This window comes from Phycomyces blakesleeanus (genome assembly GCF_001638985.1).
Source record: "Phycomyces blakesleeanus NRRL 1555(-) unplaced genomic scaffold PHYBLscaffold_26, whole genome shotgun sequence".
NCBI lineage: Eukaryota > Fungi > Mucoromycota > Mucoromycetes > Mucorales > Phycomycetaceae > Phycomyces > Phycomyces blakesleeanus.
Window position 1 is genome coordinate 547087 of NW_017265159.1, and position 27159 is coordinate 574245.

Genomic DNA, 27159 nt, shown 5'->3' on the forward strand with positions numbered 1-27159 from the left:
CTTTATGAAAATACTTACTATACTTTTTCTTTTTCTTTTTGCTCCATGACACTATCCAGAAAATCAATCAAAATTACTATCAGCATTGGTATCAAACATAACCTCTTGTATTTTTTGCTACAAACGGTATAGTGTATATAACTTAGTAGCGGATAGGATACTCTCTGCAAATTACGAAGATGCCTTTCTGTTGTTATGTTAGGCTATCGATTGATGAACTGATTATGCATGAAAATATTTTAGGAATCATACGGAATTTCCCTTTTTTGGGATAGTGCCATCTATTTTTTTCTTTTGAGTGGTAAAGAAAAAAAGATAAAAGTACCCCTTTTTTCAGGTTTTCGTTTTTTCTCTTTCTTTCTTTAATGCGGCTGTCGATTAGGAATTTCTAGCTATGAATGTAGTTATGAAAACCGATGACCACAGAACAGTGACGACAGCCGGTACTTTGCCCCAAAGTGGCGCCATCAGACATGGGTCACGGACGGGACGCCATTGCTGTGAAGCGCGGGTAAAGATGTGTTACATGTGCTTCATGCCGTGTAGTCCTTGGCCCCCTCTGCAGTTGTGCCGCTTGTAAAAGCGTGATGAGTTCAGTCTGAGATAATACTCTGCTGTCCGCCTCCCTCGCTGTCAAGCCAGGTTTTCGCCCTGGGGGAGATTGAGCCACCTTGTGTGGGGACTAAGAGCTTGACAACCCTTTGTATCCTTTTTATATGTATAGAAAAATAAAGTAGATAGTAATAGTAGTAATTAGTAAATACGTTAATAAATCAAATCTTCTTTCAAATAAAGTATTTAAAACCATGTCTGCAAAAAACGCCTGTCTTTTATTGTGCATTTAAGTTGAAGAAAAATAATAATGAGTAATTAATAAGTTTGACACGGTAATTACAAGATGTAATGTAGAAAGAACTTGATTATAAGTACCGCTCAAAACCAACTTTCCTTTGAATATTTGTGTTATTACACAACGTAGACTGATTTTAGAACTGAATAGCTCTCTTTTAATCTCACCATTCAAAATACAATTACGCGTAATACTTGTCTAATCTAATTCGCATTAAAAGACTTTGTGTGAAGATTGAAAACAAAAAACTCAATCTACATACATTGGTCACCATACTAATGATAGTAACAGGAAAGATTGCATGCTGTTCTATGTGAATTTACATTAACGCGCTTTTAATTTAGTCGACGTTGTTTCTGACACATTCAAGAAGATGACTGTTTCAAAAATTGAAACAAATTCAACAAACTCAAAGAAAAAAATAACACCGGGCGCTAGCTAATCGGCGCATAGAAACAAAAGGCTAATTACTGTGTAGTGGACGACGTAGAAATAATAAGGCCAACAATAATGGAATGTCACAATTGAACACATTCCAGATTAACAGTACTTAATATGGCCTTCTCTAGCTCACTGTCAAAGTGTTTAATGGCAAATACTTTTCAAAGTTTATAACCTTAATTACTCTAGCGCATAAGTATATAATTCTTCTTGTTAGTCAAAGGATTTAATAGAGACTAAAATATGTGCATATCAAGCCCGATAATCACAGTGGACTACTCTTATTTCAAGCAGTAGGAAAATGAGTGGGTGATCCTGTAATTAACACTTTTTTCATATTTTTAAGATATTTAAGAAGTTTTGAAGATATACACAAAGTTCAGAAAGAGTTTTCAAGAGAGATAAATAAAAAGCAGATCTTCTTTCCAACACACACAAGTACTAGGGAGATTTAAAGGATACTTTGCTAATAATTAGGATACTTTCGACAGCTACAAAAATCATCCAACAAACGATTATGTGGGGAAGCATTAAAAGCAATATTAAAACTCCTATTTTCAACTAAATGGAAGGTAGTTGACCAATATTGTAATATACTCGATCTTGCCAAAGTTTATAAAGCATATTTTCTGAATTGATTAGCAAGCGAAATATCCAATTTTATGTATACGGAGTCTTTAGATATCATAAAAGCTATAGCTAATTTGATATCGTGCAACTACAAAATATGTATGCCTTCTAAAATAAATATATATATAAAAAAAACCATGACACCTGTTACAGAATTTGAAATATAGTCATATGTATTCTTCCCCCTCCCTACCTTTTTCTCTTCACCTAAATCTACTATATTGATTCTTTAAAAAATATATATTTAATGACAAAAACCTAAGCATAGATGCTCAAACCTCTTGCTGCGTTAAAGATGTAATTGTCTGCAACTTGTCAATATATTTAAATACCGCTCACCGTGATGTCACGGAGACTGAAGGGCGGGTTCAGTGTCTAAAAACGTTTCATCGGGACCAAACCGTTCCTTTCTCTAGCAAAGCCAAGTTAACTTCCTCCCTTCACTTTTCTTTTTCTTTTGGAATCTTGTAATGGACACTGCTGTCTATTGCCCATCCTACGCACCTTTCTTCGGGTTCGCCGGTGTATTTGCCTCGGTAGGACCATCCGACATCTTTTATCCAGCAGACGCAAAATTGACTTGCTAACCAACACAATTAACTCTCTCTCTATACGCGCTTTTAACGTTTTCTACAGATGGCATTTAGCTGTAAGTTCCACTTCTTCATCCATAATTCGACTCATTCACACCACCTCTTAATTCCTCGGTCGAGCCACACAAAATTCGAAATAGCCATAAACATTCTAATTTTATTTTTATTTTTCTTATGACCCTTTTATTATTTCATTAACTATGCAGCCCTTGGAGCTGCTTATGGTACCTCGAGAGCAGGTATTGGAATTGCCGGTATTGGTCCATTCCGCCCTGAACTTGTGATGAAGGTCTGTGCAAACCTCTTCTAGACTATTATAATATATATATTTATATCTATGCTCGATCCTTAAATCTATCAAACTCCGTAGTCTTTGATTCCCGTAGTTATGAGTGGTATTATTGCCGTTTACGGTCTGGTTGTTGCTGTATTGTTGGCAGGTCAAAGTAAGTCTGAACATGGAGATAATGAGCTGTAGGGAAGGAATGTGTATGTGAGTATTTATATATATATATATCTCACCATCGATCTGAAACTCCCCTCCAGTGTCACCCACCGCCGGTTATTCTCTCTTCTCGTAAGTTCATATTCTCTGTGTTTAATAGCTGGAAATAATAATAATAATATTAACCTGTATCTAATAAATCTATATAAAACACATTAGTGGTTTCGTTGCATTGGGTGCAGGTCTCTCAGTTGGTGTGGGTGGTCTGGCTGCTGGCTATGCTATTGGTGTAGTTGGTGACTACGTAGGTTACATTACTTGTGATTATTATTATTCTACAGCAACAAGAATCTCATATTTTTTTTTTTACCTCTCGGTTTATTAGTGTGTTCGTGGTTATGCGAGAGAGAACAGAGTCTTTGTGACAATGGTTCTCATCCTTATTTTTGCCGAAGTTCTGGGTCTTTATGGTCTAATTGTAGCTCTTATTTTGAACGCAAAGGCAGACAACACCCTTTGTACTCTGTAAAAAACACACACAACCAAACAACAAGGAGTGAAAACAACGAGTCATTTTATATCCAATCCAGAAAATAAGAAAGAGGGGCTCTGCTATAGCCAAACATAACTCGAATATGACTGAGAATCTATGCTTGGGCTATATATTTTTATTTTATTTTTTGTTTGTGGTGTAAAAGAGATAGAGAGAAATATAGAGAGAACAAATGTCTTATGTGTTTTGTTCATCTGCGGGAAGTTTCTTGAGTTTAGATCCACAAGTCTCTATATGTGCAGCTACTTGATCCAAGGTGAAAGAAAAGGTATCACGACACACCTTGCAATTCCAGTACATCTTCATGCCCGCAGGAACCTTCTCATTTTGGGGTATACTAGAGGCACAAGATGGTACATTTAATGCATTGTAGTGAATACTGTACGTGATCTGAATTCCAGTCCGGATAACTATATTGAATAATATATGAGCTCTCCACGAAAAAAATACATTCATAATTTATTTATTCATTCTGTAAGCTACTTTACCATCTTTTGGATTCCAAGACCTTGGAAGGTCTAATTCGCTTTCTTGACGGGGCTTAAATTTTGAATACTAAAAGGGAGAGAGAGAATATGTCAATAATACAGCGCATATTTTTTGTTTGTTTGTTGGTTTTTAGCTGTATATAAAATGATATACCATCTTTAATAATTCTGATGCTTTAGCAACTGACAGCTCTGCTGAGATAGCAGTCTCCATAAATATTGCCAATTTATCTATAATACTGCTTGATTAGTTTATCTCTTTCTTTATAAAATGTCAGAAGAAGCGGTTGTTTTTTTCAATGATTTACCAGTCAAAAATTTGATCTTTCGTTGATACTCTTCTTCAACAGCAGGTGTCCACATATCGACTTGTTCTCCAGAGGGAGAAGTTTTGTCTTGGTCATCCAGAATACACTGAAGTCCCCAAGGTAACTCTTGGCGAACTGCTGGACTGATGATAAAGTTTTCTGGTGGATCTTCAACTGACTATAGACAAAAAATAATAACATTAAAATACTTTCATGTATACAAACCTGTGCATATATATATATATATATTTACCTTTCCTAAACCACGGCTAATTCTACTATTCAAAAGCTCATGCCACTGAGAACGCAGTAAATGGGTCATATAAAGTACATAATCTGCCACAGGTGCAGTGCGAAATCGAATAACATAAAATGAATCAATAACCAACACACTACAGTCAGAGTTGGTGTCGACTATAGAAATAAATAAATAAGTATTCAATTATGAAAAAAAAACACATCCTGAGATTATCCTTTAATGATCCTACTTGTTTTTGCAAACATTAATAAGGTATGTATTCCTACAATAAAACCATGTTTAGCCTGGTATACGAGATACAAAATATATGATAATATATATATATATATATATATATATTACCTGGAGTGCGTGTGATGTTAAGAAGATACGGTCTGTTTGTCTCCAAAATTTGAAGATAGCACAAAAGCTGATGATACATGGCTTGTTCTACAATAAGATCATCTAAAGTAATATTGTACAATGCTTAGTTGGTTTCGTTCTAGATTCTCTCAAAGAAAAATACGTATATATTTACTGACCTTTTCGGACATTATCACCAACACCTTGAACCCAATCAGGATGAGCTGAAAATACACTCGTTGGGTGAAGGCTCAAGAAGCTCTTTACTAAGGCAAATACATAAGTAGATACATATACATATTAGAATATTTACTCACTCGAAATCAATACGCATGTACAACTTGCCTGGTGTGTGGAATACAATTTCGTTGCTACTTCTATATGGGTTGTGTTCGTCTCCAATAGCCAATTGGGGATACAGGGATGAGCAGATAATCAACTTTATCATACCAATGTCCTTATTCGAAAGTGCAGCGGCGCGCGATTTAAGATTCTTAATGTTGTTGGTCATGGAGAACTCGAGGTCTCGAATATCCTCTTTTTCATTCTGACCTATTGACACAAACAAACAGAAAATGTTACTTTACAAACCACATTTTTTTTTGGAAATTGGAATTTACCATTAGAAGTTTGGCCTTCATGGTCCATTTCCAAGACACGTCTCCTCTTGCTTGATCGTTGATCATATCTTTCTCTTCTAAGCTGCTCGCGCTTTTCGTTTCTAGCTCGTTGCTCTTCGTCCTTCCAAAGATCGCCAAAGTATTAAAGATAACGCATACATATTTGGACAAGCATGTCTTCCTTACCTCATCTCCTGACTCATCTTTTCTATTTCTCAGTAAATCAAGCAACCCAGGCTGAAAATCGTTCAAAACTTTCTCAAACTGTCGCCGCATTTTTGCAATCTACAATCAATCGTCCCACCCCAGATATTTGTATCGTAAGTACCAAATCAATTCAATGTCTACAAAGGCTCACACCTACCTCATAAAGGCGCTGTTCTTCTAGACCATGTTGGCGACACCAGCTACGTGATGTACTCTAAAGAAATATAGAAAGATTGAGCACACGAATTATATATATATATATATATATATATATATATATACGTGGATTCTTTTGTAACTGTACCTTTTTATCCTCTTTTGAATCAAGCCATGCTTGCCAAATGTTTAACAAGGTAAATGGATCACCATGATGAGAGTCAAAAGTTTTTCTATTCTATGAACAAATATAAAACAAGACAAAACACTTTTGCGTTGAGTAGCGGGTTAATTGATTTCACACCTTTTCTTTCCTTACCTGTGCAATATCCGAGTTTGAATTAGGTGGTAAACGAGCAAAAGGAGACTGTACGCTCATGCTGGCAGCAATTGTGATAATAGGATCTACTATATTAAATACCTTTTGATATAGTATTTAAAGTTTTTAAGAAAAGTATTTTTTTATATTGTTATAATCATTATTACCGTTGCCATGATCAGCATCTTTCCAATGATGGTATCAACTGGAAGATCTGCAAGGATTTTTCCAAGAGCCATAATATTCTCAGAAACATCAATGGCTCCCAGATTTTGGAGAAATTCCATTGATGCATTTAAAGCATCTTCAGATGGAGCCTATATCGTTATTTTTTTTAAAAAAAAAAATAAATAAAAAAAATAAAGGGAAACTGTTAGCGGTACTTTGTATAAATCATTGTTTGTTTGTTTTTTTTTTGCGACTTACTTCTACATAGTCAAATGTACGCGGACAGCCAAGGTCCATTGCTTTGATTTGTAATAGGAGGGGTTCAAGAGGAGCTCTTTGGATCTCAGGTACAGGAAAGTCATTAAAGTGGTTAAACTCGTTTTCGGAATAAAGTCTAAAACATTCGCCTGGGCCTGTTCGTCCGGCACGTCCAGAACGTTGTGTAGCGCTTGCTTTGGAGATCCAAAATTCCGACAACTTGCTCATGTTAGAGGTAGGATCGTGACTGAGCTCCTTCACTTTGCCTATTTCAAGTGAAATTTAGTATGTTTTTTTTTGGTCGGCTATATGTATATATGTATGTATTTATGTATTTTATGCATGTATCTATGTGTATGTATGTCTGTTTTTTTACCAGAGTCTACAATAAATCGAATTCCGTCGATCGTGATACTTGTTTCAGCTCTAAAAATAATAAATAATATATTATCGTATCGTATGGTGAATAACATGTAAAGATGCATTAGATCTTAAAATAAGGTATTTACATATTGGAGCTAATGATACATTTTCGGATCCCTTCTGGAGCAATATCAAACACTTTTTCTTGATCATCCACAGCCAATGATGAATGAAGCATCAGCACAATCCATTTTCTATACCAACACCAAGTTAAGACTCTAAAATTAGTAACATGTTACTGCAAAAAAAACACATTCAAACAATAACTTGCTTTGTATGTTGAGCGTATTCTTTTAGCTCTTCACAGAGAGATGATATCTTTTTTTTCGGTTAATAAGGTTAGAACTTATTTTTTTCTTATTAATATTAAAAGAGAGAGAAAGACAACTTACTTCATTAATACCGGACATAAATATAAGCAAATCACCTCGTTCAGTAACAGGTACAGATTGGTCAATATACTCCATGACTTTCAGGTATGGTGCTGTAAATCCCTCGAATGTATTAGTTTGGTATCATATGTATGTAAAAAAAAAGAATCCTACCAGCATTGATTTTTTCGGACCGATTTGGTATAGATTCCTTAAGTACATAAAGTTGTAAGATATCAACGGAGCTCATACAAATTACATAATCATAATACTTACTTTAACTGTAGCCAATTGCCTTCTTTTGTGATTATCTTCATTTACAAGGTTTTTATCATCGTCTCCCTGGGGCCAGTATTGAATATTTACCGTATACATCTTTCCAGGAACCTATTTATCATTGGTTAATGGTGATTTTGATTTTGATTATTTTAGAGTATATATATATATATTAGAAATCTTACAATGAGAGCAGGTGCATCGAAATATTGAGCAAACATTTCTGCATTGATTGTGGCACTCATCAGTACAACATGTAAATCCTGGCGAACTTTTAATAGTCTTTTCAACAAGGCCAACAGAAAATCGCCTATTCAATTAATGATACTAAAGTATGAGTATGAGGATCCTAAGCTCTAATATTTGGAGAATAGAAAATAGTTACCCATCATATGTCTTTCGTGTACTTCATCCACCACAATTACATCGTACATAGATAATGTGTCATCCAATGCATACTGTCTAAGTAACAATCCCTAAAAAAAAAGAAGAAGAATAAAAACGTTTTTTTTTTATATTTGTGTGTCAGAAAACATATGGTTGTATATGTCTTGTCTGTTGGGTTTCTAGGGTACCTCTGTTAAAAAAAGCACGCGAGTTCGATTCGTCTTTGTCCCTTCAAAGCGAACTTGGTAAGCAATCTCGGATCCATATTCGTTGAGAGTTTCGTAGCTGATACATATTTATTGGATAAATTGATATATTTAAATAAGTGTGTGTGTGTTTGCATTGTTACTACTTTTTTTTTAATGTTTACCTAACACGCTTTGCAAGGGCTGAACAAGCGATACGTCTAGGCTGTGTACATGCAATCTTTCGAAATCCAGCTTTGAGAAGTATCTGAGGAACTGTAATATACATTCGCAATTGTAGTTCATATATAAATATATATATATATTAGTATTGAGATTCTATCCACTAATTGTGCAGCTTATCCTAGACTTTACTTCTTACCTTGTGTACTTTTTCCACAGCCTGTATCACCTGCAATCAACAATACTCGATGTTCTTTTAATGTTTGAACAATTGCATTTGCAAATGGTGTTATTGGGAGAGCGGCTCGATTCTAAGTCAATATATATTATTATTATTATTATCATTTTTGCATGATCTTTAGAACTTGTTTTTTCAATAAACCGTACATATATATATATATATATATATATATATAAATACCTTTTCCAATTTTTCCTTTAGAATCTTGTTTTTCTTTTGTCGAAAGTCTTGGAAAAGCACAAGTGCATGTCGAAGCATTTCACTTTCCCGTCCAACAGAAGACATTCTGCCTCGCTTATTTTCCGAGTCTTTGCCTTTCAGAGGCTCAGTCTGTTCCTGAAGACTTGACTTGAGTCGTTTGAAAAAAGCTATTTGTTTGAGCTTAGTCCACAAAAATAAAAAGGAGGAATCTACTCATAAAGAATGTATATATATATATATATATATAAAAGAACATACATTCAAAATCATAGTAAGCAGCTGATCCTGTAGGTATTAACCAGGACGCAAGTCCGCATTTTCGCCGAGAAAAGAATAGATCGTCTGTCTCTTGACTCCAGGGACGATTAGATGAATCATCCAGAGGATCTCGTTTTTGAGACTTTAGAAAAACTTGTGCATCTTTAAGTGCCTGTTGTCGTTTTTCAGGATTGTTTAACTGTTCAAGTGATCCAGATCTAAATCAGCTTACCAAACATTGCTAAAAAACAAAAAAAAAACAAAAAAACAAGAAAACCTACAATTTCTTTTAGATTCCATAGTTTTGGTCTGAATGCAGCTTCATTTCGAATAAGTGTGCCATCGACATCATATTTTTCTTCTGGAACGTATTCTTTTCGTCTTTTACGATCTCTTTGATAATTGCGATTACTCATGGCTCACTTTAAGATGCATAAATGAAATGTGCCTAGAATTTATTTGAGCCCGTAGTGTGACTTTTCTCACTTGTAAAAAAAAAGCAAAAAGCAAAAAGCAAAAAGCAAAGGGTAACATATGAGAGTAAGAAAAGCATGTAATGCTCATTTAGAAGACATTGCCTCTGTAATTGACAATTACAATCATTGAGTACCAAAGCCAAACAGAATTAGATACATATTAGGATTAACTTTAATAATAAATCTTGCGGGTTTCTTTGGCCCAGTTTTTAGCCTTTTTTTTTTTGTTAGCAACCAGGTTTGGAAGGATTTAGACCTATTTAATACTACATCTTACAGTAATGGATCTTATGAAAGAAATGTTACATGTCATTATTCTTATTACTTAGTTCTACTCTTTAACATACCATTATGCTTATATTGATACACCAGGAATCCATATCAATCAAACAATAATGCCTCCTGAGTTAATACCAATTAAATCCAAGGATTTAGTTCACTTTTTTTTTTGCTTCCCTTCCCCTTGCCGTCAAGTCGATACCGAATATTCTTGTGGGCTAGTTTACTTCTTGTGAAAACCAGGGCAGGCGGTTCTTTGAGCACAACTGGGCTGTCCTTGACTAGATAGATCCTAGCCCAGTTTCTTTTTTTTTCTTTTGTTTTTATTTCTTTCTCCTGACAATTGGAATTGAAGCCATTGTTTTTTTTTCTAAAAAAGAATAATAATGCTTGATGTCTCTTCTTATATATATATCTCCCAATGCCACGTGGGAAACCATGTCAGCATTATTGTCTATACAAATATGGCAAGCCAAAAAAAAAACATTTTTGATCAACTTTTGTCTTTTTATTATTGTTGTTGCTGTTATCTAATTCAAAGGTAAATCAAGTAAAATACTTGCTCTTTACATACTAATAGCAGCTTCCACTAGAAGACAAGTATTCTTGAGCCACTAGAGACAGAGAGGTATTTATAGGTAAGTGAATTAGAAATATTTGAATGCTCTTTTGAGGGATTCGATTCCACAAAGAATCCTGTTAATTTATGTTTATTGTTGTATTCCTCTTCTTCTTCTTTATGGTAGGTACACTTAATATATATATATATATATATATATACAAATCCATTTGTGATATGATGTGATGCAGGTTTAAGCTAAAGTTTCTTGTGGTTTCAAAATATTATATTCATAGAATCAATTGTATAACTATTATGTGCTTCATTCTTATTAATGCTACGAAGAAAAGAAAAAATAAAGTATAAAATATTTGTACGAATGATTTTCTACCAAATATATATACATAAAATATTCAAGGGTCACAGTAACGTATCCACCCTTTTTTTTAAATATATATATATATATAAATTATTGAGCTCCTTTGAAGTATTTTGATATGTAGCTTAATTCTTATACCACGCTAAATTCATTGGGACTACATTTTTATATATATATATATATAAAGACAAAGGACTGAAAGGCTACACCTTGGCATTTACTAAACTTGATCGTCCTTAATGAACTATTATAGATATAAATTAGGTTGTACTATTTTGGCTTTTCAAGTCTGTTCTTTTGTGTGTATTTTTTTTGACATATTGTGCATAGCCGAAATATCATCTAGATTAAAACCTGATCGTCGTTTCTACCCACGAACCCATACATTATATATATATATACATCCGAATGACCAAAAGTATCTAAGCCTTTAAAACTTGGCGTAAGAAACCAAAAAAAAAAACCAAAACCAAAAATGATCAATATATTATGTATCTATGTATGTCTTTATCTTTATTTTAAAAAATGCGCAGAAAAGCAAGATTGTACACATGATTGATGCTTGTACTCTAAAGTACTTTTACTCTCTCTCTCTCTAGAATCCCATTAAACCACAACAACAACAGCAATATAACTCATCCTTACAATTCCTAAGTTCTAGATTACAAATACATTAAATACGTAGCTATCTAAGATGAGTGTGGCTTAATATTATTTTTATGAACATACGCCAAAAAAAAAAGAAAAAAAAAGAAAAAGAAAGAGAAAGAGTAAAAATAAGCCTTTTCACCAAAACTGGCTATTAAAGAAGTCAAAATAAGAACAGGTTGGCCGCAAGAAGTCCTTGGCGTTTTTTTTTTTAAAAAAAAAAAGAAAAAGAAAAAGAGATGAGATTGAATATAGATGACGAAGGTGGATTGTTGGAGAAAGAAGGGGAGGGAAAGGGAGAGGGGAGGACGAAATGAGAGCCAAGACGGCTGATTATGTTTTAGCTTGGTACACCTACACACAAGCAAAATATGCTGTGTCCTGTTGTATTTCAACTTTAGCGTAACCGTAGTATATACCAAGTAAGATTTGGGAAAGGACGAGTAAGGCCCGGTTCCTCAACAAAAACAAAAACAACAACAACAACAACAAAATAAAGCTTTATTTTTTTTATTTTATTTTTTTGTTTGAAAATAAGCTGCTCAGCCGTAAAAGTAACCAGAAATTATTTTTAGACGGTGTGTTTCTGAAGAGCAAATAAACACAAGAAAGAAATGCCGGTTGAGTCCTACTTTGAAAAAGAAAAAGGTAGTTGTGAGTATTGAAATGAGCTCTTTGTTTTGAAAGAAAGTAAAAGACGTGCGTTGTCTAAGTGTATTTGTGTTTAATGCACCTCTGTTCTAGTCTTTATGTTTATAAGGAAAGGAAAGTGGGGATTGAGTGAGAACAAGAAACTCAGCTAAACGATATCAACATTCGTAGCGTTTGATCCATTCGTTACCATAACAACAGGTTTTATTTTTATTTTTATTTTTTATTTTTCTTTCTTCTGTTCTGTGTCTTGGACAAAGTCACAGCATAAACAGTCGTGTCTACAGCAAAATGATTGACAAGATACATATTCTTTGCTTTGTGAGCATCTTTTCTCCAAAAAAGGTCAATTAGATCTAAAGTTCTCTTCTGACGAATGCAAGTAACTGCATTGTCAGAACTAATTGAGCATAGCCAATACACTAATCCATGAATTCATGATTCGTAAACCACAAAGCCAATGGTAATAATAATAAAAATATATGTATATTATAACTGCGCTAACAGATGGAGGCTTCAAATATAATTTAGTTTGATACAAATGCTCTCTTAACATATATATGTGTGTGTGTGTATTACCAATATATCTTAAAGATCGACAAACCATACAAACTTTTAGATAAGCTATTAATTTTTTTGTTTTTTTTTTATTGGATCGATCATGTATCTATAAAACACCTTGAATATTTTAGATAATTTAGATACTTTTTTATTATTACCATTTTCAATAATAAAATAAAATAAAATAAAATATAGTATAGTATAGTATAGTATAGTATAGTATAGTATAGTATAGTACAGTACAGTGTAGTGTGGTGTGGTGGAGTATTGAATACAATGGGGATCTTCACTTAACCTCAAGATCTTCTTGAAATGATTGTTATTCTTATTTTCTGTACAGAGCATAAGCACAAAGGCAAACAAAACATCAAGAGACAAATGCATAGTACAGGAATCAATGAACGGAAATAATTGTAATAGCTGGTGATTCTGATATGCCATAAAAAATAATATTGTTATTATTATTATCAGTATTGAACACTTTCTCCTGACATTAACTTATTTGTTTAAGAAACATGCAGAAGAACCGGGCATTGAAGCCGGCAAGAAAAAAAAAGCAAAAAGAAAAGCAAGAAGAAAAAAAAAGCTATATGATAATAATAATAATGAAGTGAAGTATTAAAGCAAAGTAAGACTTTCTTTTTTGTGTGTGTATGTGTGTATGTGTGTGTGCATTTTGCAGGATTTTAGACTGGTAAAGAATTAACTGATAACCGGTTTGAATATTTATATATATACTTTTTTTTTTAAAAAAAAAAAAAATAGGAATGTATTTGTGATCGAATAGATATAAAAAAAAGCAATGTGATGATGACTATAGTAACAGTCAGTGTACCATTGTACCAAAGTATTAGAGTGGCAGTGTATCAATGTATCAGATACTATACCACTCTGACATACTACTTTGGGAGTAAAGGAAAGGAAAAGGGGGAGGAGGAGGGGGAGGGGTAGAAGGAGACCCTGTTGCACTGAATGTTAGACTTCTTGGCTAAATATAGCAAGTACACACTCTTTGTGATGTCTCCAATAGGTTGGACAAGTGAAATAGAAGGACCGCCATGCAAGTTGTTCCAAAAGACCGCCTCCCCTTCTTACCCATCTCTTGTGTTCTCTTTTGATGTTCTTGTTCAAGTAATCTTTAATCCATTCATTCATTGATTCATTATCTTTACTTGCCGTTACTATAGTTACTTGGTTATATATATATTTTATTTTATAATTACCTATCTATCTATCTATCTGTCTGCCTGCCTGCCTGTCTGCCTGTCTGCCTGTCTGCCTGTCTGCCTGCCTGTCTGCCTGTCTGTTTCTTTGCTTTGATTTACTGCCTTGATGATATGATCATTCTTTTACCCCCTTTGTCTATTGAACCTCCAAAAAAAGAAATGACTGGGACCCCCTTGGCAGCATCATTTTGTCCTGTTCCAACATTTACATGTACTTTATATACATCTATATAAACCCCTCCCTCCCCTTTTGATTTGACTTGACTTGTACACACTCTATAAATTATATATCTTTCTCATTTATTTCACTCTTTGTTCTTTCACCCTTTATCCCCATCTTCTTACTTTTTTATTTTTTTTATTTTTTTTTCTTTATTTATTAACTTAATAACTTATATATATATAGATATATAATTTCTTTAATTCCTAAAAGAAAAAGAAAAAACCATAGCAACAACAGCAACAACAACAACAACAACAACAACAACAACAAAAACAACAAAAACAACAACTATAATATTATCATAATGAAGTTTACTGCCACACTGACCACTACCATTGTTGCCGCCCTCGCTCTCGGACAAACCGTGTCAGCTCAAAATGTAACCGAGTGTGCTGTTGCCGGGATGTAAGTATTCATTTTAATAATAATACGATTTTTGAGAATGAACTAATATGAATTCTATATAGTTTTAACCAATGTCTCCAAAACGAAGATACTTATATCAAGACCTGTATTGTCACAGGTAAACTAAAGAAAAAAAAAGAAATGCAATTAAAAATTAGAGAGTACACTACTTAATTATGTGAACTCAAACATTATTTCTAATCAATTCGTGTTACATTCTACTTTAATTGTTCTTTCCAGATTATGCATGCTTGTGTCGAGTAAGTCAATTACAAAGCAATAACAGAGAATAGCACATTATGTCCATCAGCTAATATATAAATCGGCTTGCCTGTGTACTCTTTTAGTGGCATACAGTAAAACTCTCTTGCTGGAACAACTGTCCTAACGAACCTGGAAGAGCCACACAGCAAAGTTTGACTACCAGTCATTGTGCTATGCCTGGTGCCAATGCGTAAGTTAACCCAAGCTTCTTTGTTTTCTTTTGGAAATGGTTGCTTTATATTATAATCAAAATCAAAATCAAATGCTGATCTTGACCTCTGTTGCTGTTTTGTTTTCTTTTTTCAATAAACTTTTTTTTTATAGTACATCTATCTGGAGCAGCTGGACGCCCCCCACTTCTGCAGTCACCATAATTCCCAGTACCACTGCTTCCCCATCTGCCTCTGCATCAGCTACCCCTACTGTCGCAAAGTCGGCCGCCAGTACCTTGACAGTCCAACAGGGCCTTTTTGCTATCGGTGCCTTGGCTGCCTACATGGTCCTCTAACCAGCCCAAAAATAATAATAATAATAATAATAATAATAATAATAATAATAATAATAATAATAATACTTTTTCTTATATATATATATAAAAAAAAAAAAAAAAAAAAAAAAAACTCCCCAAAAAGAAGAAGAAAAATTAGATGGAGAAATATTTTCTTTATTTTACTCTTACTTTACCTTATTTTTCCTTTTTTTTTTCTTTTTTAATATCGTCTTGTTTAACTTTGCTATTGACCTTTCTTCTTCTTCTTCTTCTTTTTGGGATAACTAATCCAAACACTTACTATCTAAATTGCCTTGTCTTTCTATAGCCATCCCAGGTCATATTGATCTATTCCTACAATCCCCCTTCACACACTCTATACTTCTGTCTTCTTATTCTCTCCAACCATGTAACACTGTTTTTATTATTTTTTTTAATACAAACTTTTTCTTTGAAAAAGTCGAGATATGAACCAAAAAACAATAATCAAATAATGATAAGTGATAATAGTGATAATCAAAAAAAAAATAAGCCAACAACAATAGCAATAACAATAACAATAACAAGATATAAAGTAGAAAAATAAAGCACTATTTCTATAAATGTAAAATTGTTTACAGAGCATATATCATCCAATCTACACAAATTAAGTGCTACGTATATAGAAATATGTTTTGTCTATCAAAATGTGTATATATATTTATATTTATATAACCAATAATAATAATAATAAACCTTACTTGCTTTTGATATTCTTTAAAGTATATGGATATATAAATACACGCAGGGCTGAGGTGCTACATTTGGATAGTCACAAACGTCCACACACACACATTCTCTCTGTCTCTTGTTTTCTGTTACTGATTGGTCATAATTGAGCTTGTTGGTAGGTAGCCCAATATCACCAAGAGGTTCAAATTTATTTTTAAAAAGAAATCTACTGTAATGTGCTGAGTTGTTTTTTTTTGTCAAGGTAAAAGATAAATAATAAATTACTCAGAAGACCATGTTAAACAGAATGCCGGTAGTTTGTACTTTATACTTTATACTTTGGATACGTTGTACGCGAAGCCTCTTTTCCTTCTTCTTCTTCTTCTTTAAAATATATATATTATTATTATTTTTTACATGGTAATTGTATCAAAAAAAAAAAAAAAAAAAAAAAGAAACCTTTTTGAGCAAACTATGATATTTTTATATTTATTTTTATATAAAAAAAGGTTTATACTTCAAGTGGACCAGTTATGCCAAAATAGATCTAATCGAAGCCTTTTGTATAGAAAAGGAAAGATGTACGAAAGACATAAAAATAGAATATGTCGGCCCCATTCAAGGCCATCCGAAATTTTGGACGTCTTAACGATGTTACACATCGGTTGAAATTATCCTATAAAGACCACATTTTTATTTTTGCTTGCTTTTATTATTTTATTTTATTTTTCATATATTTCTCATCCCTTCATCCTTGCTTTGCTTTCTTTTTTACTTATCCCAACTACCATAACTCATTTAATATTCTAAAGAAATATGCATCTTAAAGCCCTTATCATCTCTGCTGCCATTGCCTCTGTTGCATGTGCTGATTCCATTAGCTTCTCTGTCAAGAGAAAGTGGAACAAGAGAGGCGACTCTATCCACACCCAATCCTTGCTCTCTGATAATGGTTTGGTAAGATATTTGGACACCTTGATCTTTAATGCAATAACAACAAAAACTCACTCACTCACAATCAATCAATCGATTATTCCCTATAATCATTAGTTTGCCGGTACTCTAGAGATCGGTATGTTTCCTCAAATATGATCCCAATAAATCATTGTTGATTAGTTAGTGAACCTAATACTTTTTTTTTTTTTTATAACAGGAACCCCTCCCAAGGAATTCACGGTCTTGTTTGACTACAGTTCGCCACTCACCTGGGTCCCTTCCTCAAAGGTACCAAGAATGTTCTCTTTTATATACAGGGCTACAAAGATAACAAACCTAGAGAGAGAGATGTCAAAAACCCTAAATATAAATAAATTTTTTTCTTTTTCATGGTGTTTTAGTGTCACAGCACCGAATGTACCTCTTACGACCGCCCGGTTTACGATCCCAGCTCATCTAGCAGCTCACTAGACCTCCACCAGAAACACTCTGTAAAATACAATGATGGAAAATGCGTAGATATTGAGCTGTACCAGGTAAATCCCCAATAACCAAGAACATCAAAATCCAGCCCCTCTTTTTTCTTCTTCTTTATATATTTTAATTTTTGCACACAAAATTTAAAAAAAAAAAAAAAAAAAAAGACAGACAGACATACAAAGAGGCGTAATAAACTCATCAAGTCCTTATTTTTTTTTTTATTTTCTCCTTAAAAAAAATTCTTTTTATAAAATAATCAGGATACTCTCGCCATTGCTGGTGTCCCTTTCAAAGATTTCGACATTGGGTCTGCCTACAGTGTCTCGAACATTGGAACTGACATCTACAGTAAGTAGCATACTGCTGCTTTGAAATGTAAACTAACACAATCTCATCGATTGATAGGTGGTTACATCGGCCTTGGTGGTTACAATGATGACGGAGGAATTGACTGGAATACCTTTGGAAAGCCACGTAAGTTCTTCTGTTCTTTGTTCTATTATAATTCAAAACTCTAAATTCTTTCTTTCTTTCTTTGTATCAATCTACAGAATCCGATGCTCCTTCCGCCTATAGTAAGCTCTTGTTGTTGTTTTTTCTTTTTTTCTTTTTGGTCAAGATTTTCATGTATATTGACTTTTTTTTTTTTTGTTTAATAGACCAAACCCAATCTTCTCTCAAGAAACGTCTTAATGGCTTTGCTTCTAATATTCCAAACGGCCGAGTTGTGAAAAGAAGCAGTGGATCCAAAAAGAGATGGAATGATGACTACGCCCTGTTTATTTTTGGTGGCATCAAACAAAATCTGTATACCGGCAAGATGGTATTTTTGGATCTCCCGACCTGCGATTTCGGTGATTCTCGTTACTGGAAGTTGGAAGTCAGTTGCCTTAAGATTGGAAACACATTCGACCTCAAGTTCAAGCCCAAGACTCTAGCAAAGATCGATTCCAGTAGTCTCTTTATTAGTGGTCCTTCATCTGATGTCGCTGCCCTCCATGCTGCGTTGGGTGCTGAGTACCAGGAATCCAGCGGTGCATACACCATTGACTGCGCTACCGTATCTAGTCTCTCTGGCCTGACCTTCAGCTTTGACGGGGCTGACATCACAGTACCTCTGGACTCATGGACACATAAATCCCAGGACGGTGTCTGCTCAACCCTCATTCGTTCCAACCAAGGTGGTGCCGACTGGGGACTTGGCGAGGCATTCCTCAGCAACTTCTATGCAAACTTTGACTATCAAAAGAGACAGGTCGGTCTGGCAATTCCTGACATCAGCCCCAATTCTGCAACCATTGTCGAGACCAAGAAGAGCTCTTAAAAAATATATATATTATTATTACTACTTCTTTTCTTCAAATCCCTAAAATAACACCCACACCTACACAAACTACACCAGCACACCAATACTGCCCTGCACTCTTTTATATATATATATAATACATATATACTCTCTTTTGTTTTTTGTTTAATCAATACAATACAATACAATACATTTTCTGCTTTTCCTTTTTCTATTTTTTTATACACATATAAGATGTACACTAAATCAAGTGTTGTCATGGTTATTTTTGAAGAAAGTGTATTGTATCTACCAACCCCCCCTTTTTTTTTGTTCATCTATTTTAAACACATATATAAATTTATATACGAATAAATAAAAATAATTATACTCTCACAAGGGTGGGACAACTCCACTTCGTCAGACTACATTTCCAAGAGAAAGAAAAAAAAAAGTGACCTCATTCCCATGTATACATATAAAAAGGGATTATACCAATCAATAGATAGATAGATAGATAAGCAGTCATCATAGTTTTTTATTTTATTTCTATTTTATATATATATATATATATATTGGTTTATCCACGGAATAAGTGAAGAAATAACCCCCCCTCCCAAAGTGAGAAAGAAAGAAAGAGATCTGTGTGTGTGTGTTGTGTGTGTGTGTATATCTCGTCTCCGCCTCTCTTGGTTTATTCCGATTGCCATTATGAAATCCTCTTTAGCATTGTATAACCCTACAAGTTAAATATATAAAACAGACTCTTCTGGCCCCTACAAAAAGGACATGAAACTTTAAGATAAATATATTTACTTGTTTACAGTAACCCATACAGAGCAAAAAAAATAAAATAAAAAAAAAAGCTATTATTACCAAGCCTTTTCTCTCATTCTCTCTTTGTGATTAAAGATCTGCTGTCTAAACCCTAAGCCCTAAATAAAAGAAAGAAAAAAAAAACAAATTTTTGGACAGGATATAGATATAGATAAAAATGTAAATTGGATAAGATTCATGCCAGTATGTAGCTGTGATACCAGTTCTTTCTTTTTCTCTTGGCTATTTATGATTTCTTGTGTGTGTGTGTGTGTGTGTGAAACTCTCGCTCTTAAAAGAAATATATGTAAAATATATATATATATAGTGATTGTACTTGTAAGAGAACTAAAGTTTACACAAAATAAGAATCTAGATTCAACCGAAATCAAAGAATATCTCTTTCTTTCTTGTTTGTGCTTAGCAGCTATTTTTATAATATAGTTATAAGAAGGGAACCAAAAGACAATACATATAATATATATTTTTGTACCTTTTTTTTTTTTCTAGTAACAAAATAAAATGTACTTGACGCACTTGACAGCTTTTTTTTTTAGGACAAAAACCGCATAAATTATATAAAATAAAAAATCTGATAATTTAAAACAATTCTTCTAATCTGAATAGAGTAAAATAGTATCAATTACTCAATCTCTCTCTCTCTCTACAAACGTCAAATTTATATTTCTTTTAACAAGATTATTTTATGAATCAATATGCACCAAACTCATTACCATTTTCCTTCAATTAACTTCATTACACATCACATCATTTAACTTCATTTCACTTTTGATGGTCAAACAAGAGCATTTCCAAAAAAAAGAAAAAAAAAAGAAAGCCGTTTAATTATATTATATGCTTTTTGTAATTATCGTATTTATTTTGATTTTCTTCTTCTTCTTCTTCTTCTTCTTGATGATGTTGCTGTTGTTGCTGTTTTACTCGCGACGACCACGGCCTACATTATTATCAACATTATTATTATCATTATTATCATTATTATTTTTTAAAAGAAAGTTTTTATTATTATTATTTTTTCATACAAGAATAATCTCTGTCATAATTCTTTAATTACTCGTAAAACTTACCCATACCACCACGGAATTCGGGCTTAAAGTCACCAGAGGCTCCTTCCTTGCGTCTGTAATCATCACGGTCACCACGGGGACCACGGGGACCCTCACGACCCTCACCGAAAGCACGACGGGGAGCAGCGGGGCGGGCAGCCTTCTTCATGGTGGCGGGGACGATCTCCTGGGGCAAGTGGAGGTACTCGCGGAGGTAGTTGATACCCTCATCAGTGAGAGTGTAGTAGTAGAACTGCCACGAGAACTGGGTCTTGACAAGACCCTTGGAGGTCAAGGACTGCATAGCCTTGATGACCTCAAGGTTGGGAACCTCAAGCTCGGAGTGCTTAGGAGCGTTGAAGTCCTTGGCAGCAACCAAAGCACCGTCTAATAAATGTACAATTTGGTTTTTTTTTTTAATTTTTAAAGAATCAATAATCAATAATCCAAATTAAGCATTTCGTTTCAACAATTCCTATATTCTTTATCTTTTTTTTCATTTTCTTTGCTTTGATTTACCCTTGAAAAGAGCCTCGTAGATGGTCTTTCTGTTTTCCTTGGAAATAAGCATGGTGGTTCTGTCGGAGTGATGGTATTGGGTCAGACTTTATTTCGTTATTGTTATGATTGTGTGTGTGTGTGTGTGTGTTTTTTGGTTGGATTTTTAATGGTATCCATATGAAAAAAAAAAGACGGCATAATTGTAGATTGTAGATTGTAGATTGGATTGAGGATGGATGTTGGATGGATTGAAGTGTGCATTTTTTGTGTATGTGTGTTTTCTTTTTTTTTTCTGGGGGGGGTGTCGCTGCTTACCGATACGGTGAAAGAGGAGGCCTTGATGAAGCAGGCCGGCCACTCGAAAACGCGGTACACGATTGCGGCGATTCAAAGCCAAATTCGCTTCTCCAAGCCACTCACTCACTCGCTCACTCGCTTGTTCACTTGGATTTCTTTTTTTTTTTTTTATTCTATCATCTCTTCGAGGTTGGATTTTCTTTTTGATTTACAAACCACGCTAAATCACACACACAGACATATAAAATAAAGAGCGCCAAAGATCAAATCAAATCAAATTAAATTAAATTAAATTGAATTGAATTAAATTAAGACAAGAAGTTGTATTCGTTTTATAAAAGTTAAATGAATAAATAAAACAATTGTACTCTCAACAAAACAAACCAAAAATCAAAGAATTAAAAATAAACAAACACACAAACAAATAAACAAACAAACAAGCAAACAAAGGACACGGATTCTGAAAGGTATATAAAAGGTTTAAGGAAGTGGGGAAGAGGAGGAAAAGAAGCTGGCCTGCAGCAGAATACAACAAGGATATAAAGACGACGAAGAAGAAATATATATATAATAATAATTATACACCCAACTTCTTCTTCATACCCCTCCAGAAGGCAGGACTCTCTTTGCTGCTAATAGTCATCGTGCTGTGTCTTCGTGGATCATTAATTCTGCTTTCTGGATCGTCCTTCCACCTGGACGAGACCTGCTTCTGGAGGGCCTCGAGGTCACTGGACTGCCAGACCCGCAATTCGTCAATTTCCTTTGAGATACCGAACCGTGCCTGAAGCTGTTCTGTAAACTCTCGATAGGTGTCTATAGGCTCATCGCGGGCATAATTATCAACTGATACTGGACGTGGGAGCACCGAACGGCTGACCGTAATAGTCTCGGCGGGAATTGGCGGAAGAGGGTCAGTCGGTGGAGGTGCTGGAGGGGGTATCATCGAGCCATTGACACTGCCACCTCCGGCCCATCGTGCGATATACGACCGCCTGTTGTTATCCTGGGCACTGCTGCGTCGTCTGCCCTGCTGAATCGGGCCATCAGGGGGACGAGGGATGCCCGAGCCCGAAAGACTGATTGATGAATACGAAGATTGCTCGGTCTGTATTGTGCAACCATCGTCGTCTTCGAGATCTTCCTTTTCGGTTGGGACCAGAGAAATTCGACGATCTTGTTCTCGTTTCTGAGCTCGCACAAAGTGAGGTGCACTGTTGCGGCGGGGTGGCCAGCTATTGCTATTCTCTATGAAAGCCCGGGTCTGGTAATTCTTGATAAGCTGGTCCCGGTCAGCAAGCTGTCGCATCAGAGAGATGAGTTTGTCGTCAAGATCGTGCCGCTGGGCACCACACTCTTGGCTCAAGATCTCGGAGCGCTTTAGATCACATTCAGTTCTCTCTTGGCTCGTGCCAAGAGCGGCCTGTAGATTGGCCAACTGGTCTGTGTGGTCCTGGGTAGCCAATGAAAGGCCATCAACACCCAGAGCCAATTCTGCCATCGACGCACGAGCTTCTTCTAGACGTCGGAGGCCATCTTCACCTGCAACAAGCTGGAGCTGGGCATTCTCGAGTCGCATAGTGTCAAGATTAGACTCGAGTTGTCGGATGAGCTGTTCCTGCTTCAACACAAGCTCCGACAGGGTTCGCACCTTTACTGATTCTAACTCCTTCTGTTCAAGACATGCGGTCAGTGTCCTTTGGGTGGTTTGATCACGTTGCACCTGTTGTCTTTCCTGGGAAGCCTGTTGTTTGCTTGCGATCTCCAGGCGTTCGGTTGATGCTGAATAGAGATTTTCCAAAACTCGATACCGCTCCGCTAGCTCGTTCTCTGCTGTTGATATTGTTGATATTGATGATAATGGTGATGATGGTGATGGTGATGATGGTGGTGGTTGGTCCTTTTTATTGCTTGACTTGCACATCGCATGAGCCTCGGCTTCCCGTAATACAATCGCAAACATCTCAAGGAGGTCGGCTTCTATCCTATCCAGCTCTTCCTGCTTTAGTTTTCTTGTGAAATTCAAGGTCTGTGAACGTGGCCTGGAACGTGGAGGATCTTCGAGACGTAGGCTGGTAGTACTGCTTTGGCTCCGTAACATCCTGAACTCCATCTTATCAATACTAGAGGATGATTGTTGACGGGCTATTGGCGGTGGAGATGGGCTTTCTTGGCCCTCTTGATGAAAGGCTTTGTTGAGCACCGAGACAACCGCCAGGCTTTTGATACGCTGGAGTTCAAGGTCAACCTTGCGTGGTTTTGTAGACGTAGGTCGTTTAACCCATCTTTTGCTCTGTGGTCTTGGCGAGTCTATTGGACTGGTATCAATGGGCTCCATGAATTAAATGCGATACAAATGTTTACTATGTACAGATGTGATAGATATGTGTGGGTATGTGAATTGTTATTATTATTACTATTGCTATAGAATGAGAGTAGTATGAGAACAAAAAAGGAAGACAAAAAAAAAGGAAAGTGCAAAATTAAAGAATCAAATATATATATATGTAGAGAGAGAGAGAAAGAGAGAGAGAGAGAGAGGAACTTAGGACAAGTTGAAATTATGTTGAAGAGTTGAAGCGGCACACTAAAAAACAATAATTGCCATGGGAATCGTTCTTAAGTTTTTATTTTATTTTTATATAATAGTCAGGGTCGATCCAAGCTTTTTAATGACGTTTTCCATTCCTTTAAACATACCAATATGTATATCTATATCTATATGTATGTGCAATGTATATGTAGATGGCGGCGAACTAAAGTCGCCATGTGGAAAAGCTTGTTGGTAAGGAGTAAGGAGTGAGTACTTCTTTGGACGTATTTCTTGTGGTTGTAGCACATGGCTAGTCTCCCAACAAGCACAAGGAATATTGATTGATTTATATTTATTTATTTATTAATTTATTAGTTTTATTTTTTCTATATATGTATGCAGCAATTTTACAGGCATTTCAAATATATATATATATATATGTGTGTGTGTGTGTGTGTGTGTGCGTGTGCGTGGTTTTAAAGAAGAAGAAGACGAAGAAGAAAGAAAGCTTGATATGGGTTAAAAATCATTCCATTCAATATTTACAGTGTCCCTTTAAGTGCCAATTGACGCTTATTTAAAAAAAAACATCTTATATGCTTTTGTGGGTGGAAAAAAATACTTACCCTCCCCATATATATAAGTAACGAGTCGCTGTACTCAATATCACTCATATTATGATATAAGCAGCCCTTTCATTTAGCGTATACCCTCTTGGAATTGTTCTTAATTATCTAGAGCCTATTGAATTGTTAACTATTTTATATGATGATGGAGTAGCGAAAAAGACATCTCAATTGGGCTCATCATCAATCATAGAAGTTTTGCATCTGTGTCTTTTGCGGAATGCTACAATGTTAAAAAGCTGCTTTTCTGATGATCAAGGAAGACGAGACAGTATCAAAGTCCACGCAAAGAATCCAATTAGTCAATGATGAGAATGTCATCCACGGAAGGCGTATTGACATTTGACTGGCCTGTCATGTTCCAAACAACGATGGAGGGTGTGGAATTAGCTTAAATTGTATTCAAAAAGTAAAATTTCAGAACAATTACTCTATAGTACCAGCAAAGAAAGAACCTCTGAATCAATTCCTGTATCCTCAACTATATACAGTTCTTCTTTGATACCACCAACAGTCAAGCAATAAACTTTGAAAGTTCCAAAAAGTCGTCATATATATTTATGTTATATCCGACGAGATAGAATAATTAATCTCAGCAGCGAGGCTGCTTTAGTACATGCCAATAATCTCTACAAGCATGATCTTATCAAAGTCAATGTCTTTGGATCAAGAAGTCTTGTTGGATCACCAAAACGTAAAATGAGCCCTGTCAGCGTGTTCCTCTCTCCCAGCAATAGAGAAGAGGGGCAAACTTGTAGCAATCTCAGGATTGCTAAAAATGGAAAGAATTTTAAGACCAACGTCGGGATAAATGGCTCCGAGTAAAATCAAGGCACTTGAGACTTTATATAAATTGTGTTGGTAACCTTTCTTTGTTCTTCCTTCATAGTATTTAACAAACACACACACATATATATAATGGCTCTTATCACTCCTACTCTACATAAATATCATTTTTAATTCTTCTTCAAAGTAGTCGATCTAATATCTCTAACAAGAGAATCACTTACAAGAGTCTTGATCTGATAATTCTATCTGAGGTTATATATTCCATTAAAACCAACAATTTATTAAAAACAGCGTTTATTACAGATGGATTTTTATCTTGTATAGAGCCTAAATTAAATGCAGTATATGTCCTTGTACGAAGCACGAATTTACTTTTTGGATTGGTACACTATATCCCACTAAACATACCCTTGACTCAATTTTACTTATACTCAATTGCGACATACAAGATATTCTATAATGTGTGTCTATGTTGCTAGCTCCAATAACTTGGTGATATTTGGAGGAAGAAGGATTATATACATTATATTATTTTCCAGAACAAATTCCTACACTAAAGTCATTGTGGTTGAAATTAACATATATATATATTATGAACAATCTAGCAAGAATTGCTTTGAAAATGTGCTAGATAAAAAAAAAAAGGCAAAAGTTTGGGTAATTGAAACACAGTAAAGTCCGTAGAGTTTATGTTTTTTTTTTTTTTTTAATAAAAAGATCGCATTGACTCCTTCTACTATCTACAATTTGAAAGGTACTTTACAAATAATACAAAGAATATGTTGTTAATACCAATGGGTGTATTTAACTATAATAATAATAATAATAATAATAATAATAATAATAATGACTATTGATATACTGGTCATTTGGTACAAAAAATAAAGAGATATCATTTTGTCCTCCCCTCTCATTATTGCCGATTAGCTTTATTTTATCTTATTGGGTACCTTTAATTATGTTTGATTGAATGTCATTCGATTATAAATTGCTTATTGAATCTTTTCAATATATGGGCTGCTTACCCGTGATAACCAAAATAAATAAATAAATAAAAAACAGAGGTGTTTCGGTTAAGCTAGAAAATAAATAAATTTTGGTGAAATTTGTCAAGATAGTAAATGTCGATATCTATCTTATCAACCTATAATCTTCTTTTACTTTCTCTCTTGTTAAAATTTCTCTGTACAACATACAAATTGTTTAATTTCTGGTTTACACTTTTAATTAATTATTTCTATAGTGATTTTCTTTGCCTTAACTTTACTTTTGATAAGAAAACTTCTCAATGGAATTAAACTCAGGAGGAATACAAAAAAAGAGGTACATAGAACTAATATGCTTTCATACATGAAGTCAAGAGCTGTGTTATAGGGCCACTAATCTATGCCATGACAATGACTTTGCCTCTTTCATTAAAAAAAAGTAACCTTTTGAAAAAAAAAAAATATTAGGGTTATGAACATGGTACGGTTCATATGATATAAGCATTAGTTATATATTCAAGTCAGCGGTAAATATGGTCTTAAGACCAAATGGTCTGTTTGATTTAGGTACAAGTATTATAATTATCCCAGTAGTTCCTTGTTTTTTTTTCTTCTTTTTCTGCAGGCATTTGCTTTAAAGAGGAAATTGTATGAAAATACATTGGCTTGATGGCAAACAACTAGTTGATAAACAAGATATCGTTAATTATAGAAAGTATATACTTATTTTAACTGTCCGTAAAGAAAGAAGAAGAGAAGGTATCCTGCTGTATAATAATAGTGAAAAAGAAATTTATGATATTTATTAA

At 34.6% G+C, this 27159-nt stretch overlaps 8 protein-coding genes across 8 annotated transcripts; 4 read left to right on the forward strand and 4 right to left on the reverse strand.

Moving 5' to 3' along the window:
* Nucleotides 1–90: 90 nt before the first annotated feature.
* PHYBLDRAFT_160253 (hypothetical protein) lies at nucleotides 91–850 on the forward strand. Its single transcript, XM_018434149.1, has one exon. The coding sequence runs from the start codon at nucleotides 395–397 to the stop codon at nucleotides 578–580; it is 186 nt and encodes a 61-aa protein (XP_018286212.1). The 5' UTR covers nucleotides 91–394; the 3' UTR covers nucleotides 581–850.
* Nucleotides 851–2335: 1485 nt separating this feature from the next.
* PHYBLDRAFT_188837 (hypothetical protein) lies at nucleotides 2336–3608 on the forward strand. Its single transcript, XM_018439570.1, has 7 exons — nucleotides 2336–2457; nucleotides 2558–2570; nucleotides 2721–2803; nucleotides 2885–2960; nucleotides 3061–3091; nucleotides 3179–3263; nucleotides 3345–3608. Exons 1-7 carry the CDS (start codon nucleotides 2392–2394, stop codon nucleotides 3486–3488), a joined length of 498 nt encoding a protein of 165 aa, XP_018286213.1. The 5' UTR covers nucleotides 2336–2391; the 3' UTR covers nucleotides 3489–3608.
* A 2746-nt stretch (nucleotides 3609–6354) lies between these two features.
* PHYBLDRAFT_117832 (hypothetical protein) lies at nucleotides 6355–7238 on the reverse strand (the record flags this gene model as incomplete). The annotated part of the gene is made up of 4 exons (XM_018428595.1): nucleotides 6355–6528; nucleotides 6638–6903; nucleotides 7014–7063; nucleotides 7147–7238. The coding sequence occupies 4 exons, from the start codon at nucleotides 7236–7238 to the stop codon at nucleotides 6355–6357; spliced, it is 582 nt and encodes a 193-aa protein (XP_018286214.1).
* Nucleotides 7239–12510: 5272 nt separating this feature from the next.
* Nucleotides 12511–13870, reverse strand: PHYBLDRAFT_173665 (hypothetical protein; the record flags this gene model as incomplete). The annotated part of the gene is made up of 3 exons (XM_018437081.1): nucleotides 12511–12576; nucleotides 12959–13144; nucleotides 13811–13870. 3 exons carry the CDS (start codon nucleotides 13868–13870, stop codon nucleotides 12511–12513), a joined length of 312 nt encoding a protein of 103 aa, XP_018286215.1.
* Nucleotides 13871–14468: 598 nt separating this feature from the next.
* On the forward strand, nucleotides 14469–15341 carry PHYBLDRAFT_150839 (hypothetical protein; the record flags this gene model as incomplete). Its single annotated transcript, XM_018432555.1, has 5 exons — nucleotides 14469–14569; nucleotides 14632–14687; nucleotides 14810–14829; nucleotides 14917–15023; nucleotides 15158–15341. The coding sequence occupies 5 exons, from the start codon at nucleotides 14469–14471 to the stop codon at nucleotides 15339–15341; spliced, it is 468 nt and encodes a 155-aa protein (XP_018286216.1).
* Nucleotides 15342–16749: 1408 nt separating this feature from the next.
* Nucleotides 16750–19150, forward strand: PHYBLDRAFT_79415 (secreted aspartyl protease). The gene is made up of 8 exons (XM_018443463.1): nucleotides 16750–16991; nucleotides 17085–17106; nucleotides 17188–17258; nucleotides 17372–17506; nucleotides 17711–17798; nucleotides 17856–17924; nucleotides 18002–18025; nucleotides 18110–19150. The coding sequence occupies exons 1-8, from the start codon at nucleotides 16851–16853 to the stop codon at nucleotides 18772–18774; spliced, it is 1215 nt and encodes a 404-aa protein (XP_018286217.1). The 5' UTR covers nucleotides 16750–16850; the 3' UTR covers nucleotides 18775–19150.
* A 1192-nt stretch (nucleotides 19151–20342) lies between these two features.
* On the reverse strand, nucleotides 20343–21197 carry PHYBLDRAFT_178261 (hypothetical protein). Its single transcript, XM_018437969.1, has 3 exons — nucleotides 21138–21197; nucleotides 20640–21005; nucleotides 20343–20509 (listed from the first exon to the last, which is right to left on the reverse strand). Exons 1-3 carry the CDS (start codon nucleotides 21187–21189, stop codon nucleotides 20490–20492), a joined length of 438 nt encoding a protein of 145 aa, XP_018286218.1. The 5' UTR covers nucleotides 21190–21197; the 3' UTR covers nucleotides 20343–20489.
* Nucleotides 21198–21861: 664 nt separating this feature from the next.
* Nucleotides 21862–23877, reverse strand: PHYBLDRAFT_79417 (hypothetical protein). Its single transcript, XM_018443464.1, has one exon. The coding sequence runs from the start codon at nucleotides 23752–23754 to the stop codon at nucleotides 21994–21996; it is 1761 nt and encodes a 586-aa protein (XP_018286219.1). The 5' UTR covers nucleotides 23755–23877; the 3' UTR covers nucleotides 21862–21993.
* Nucleotides 23878–27159: the final 3282 nt, after the last annotated feature.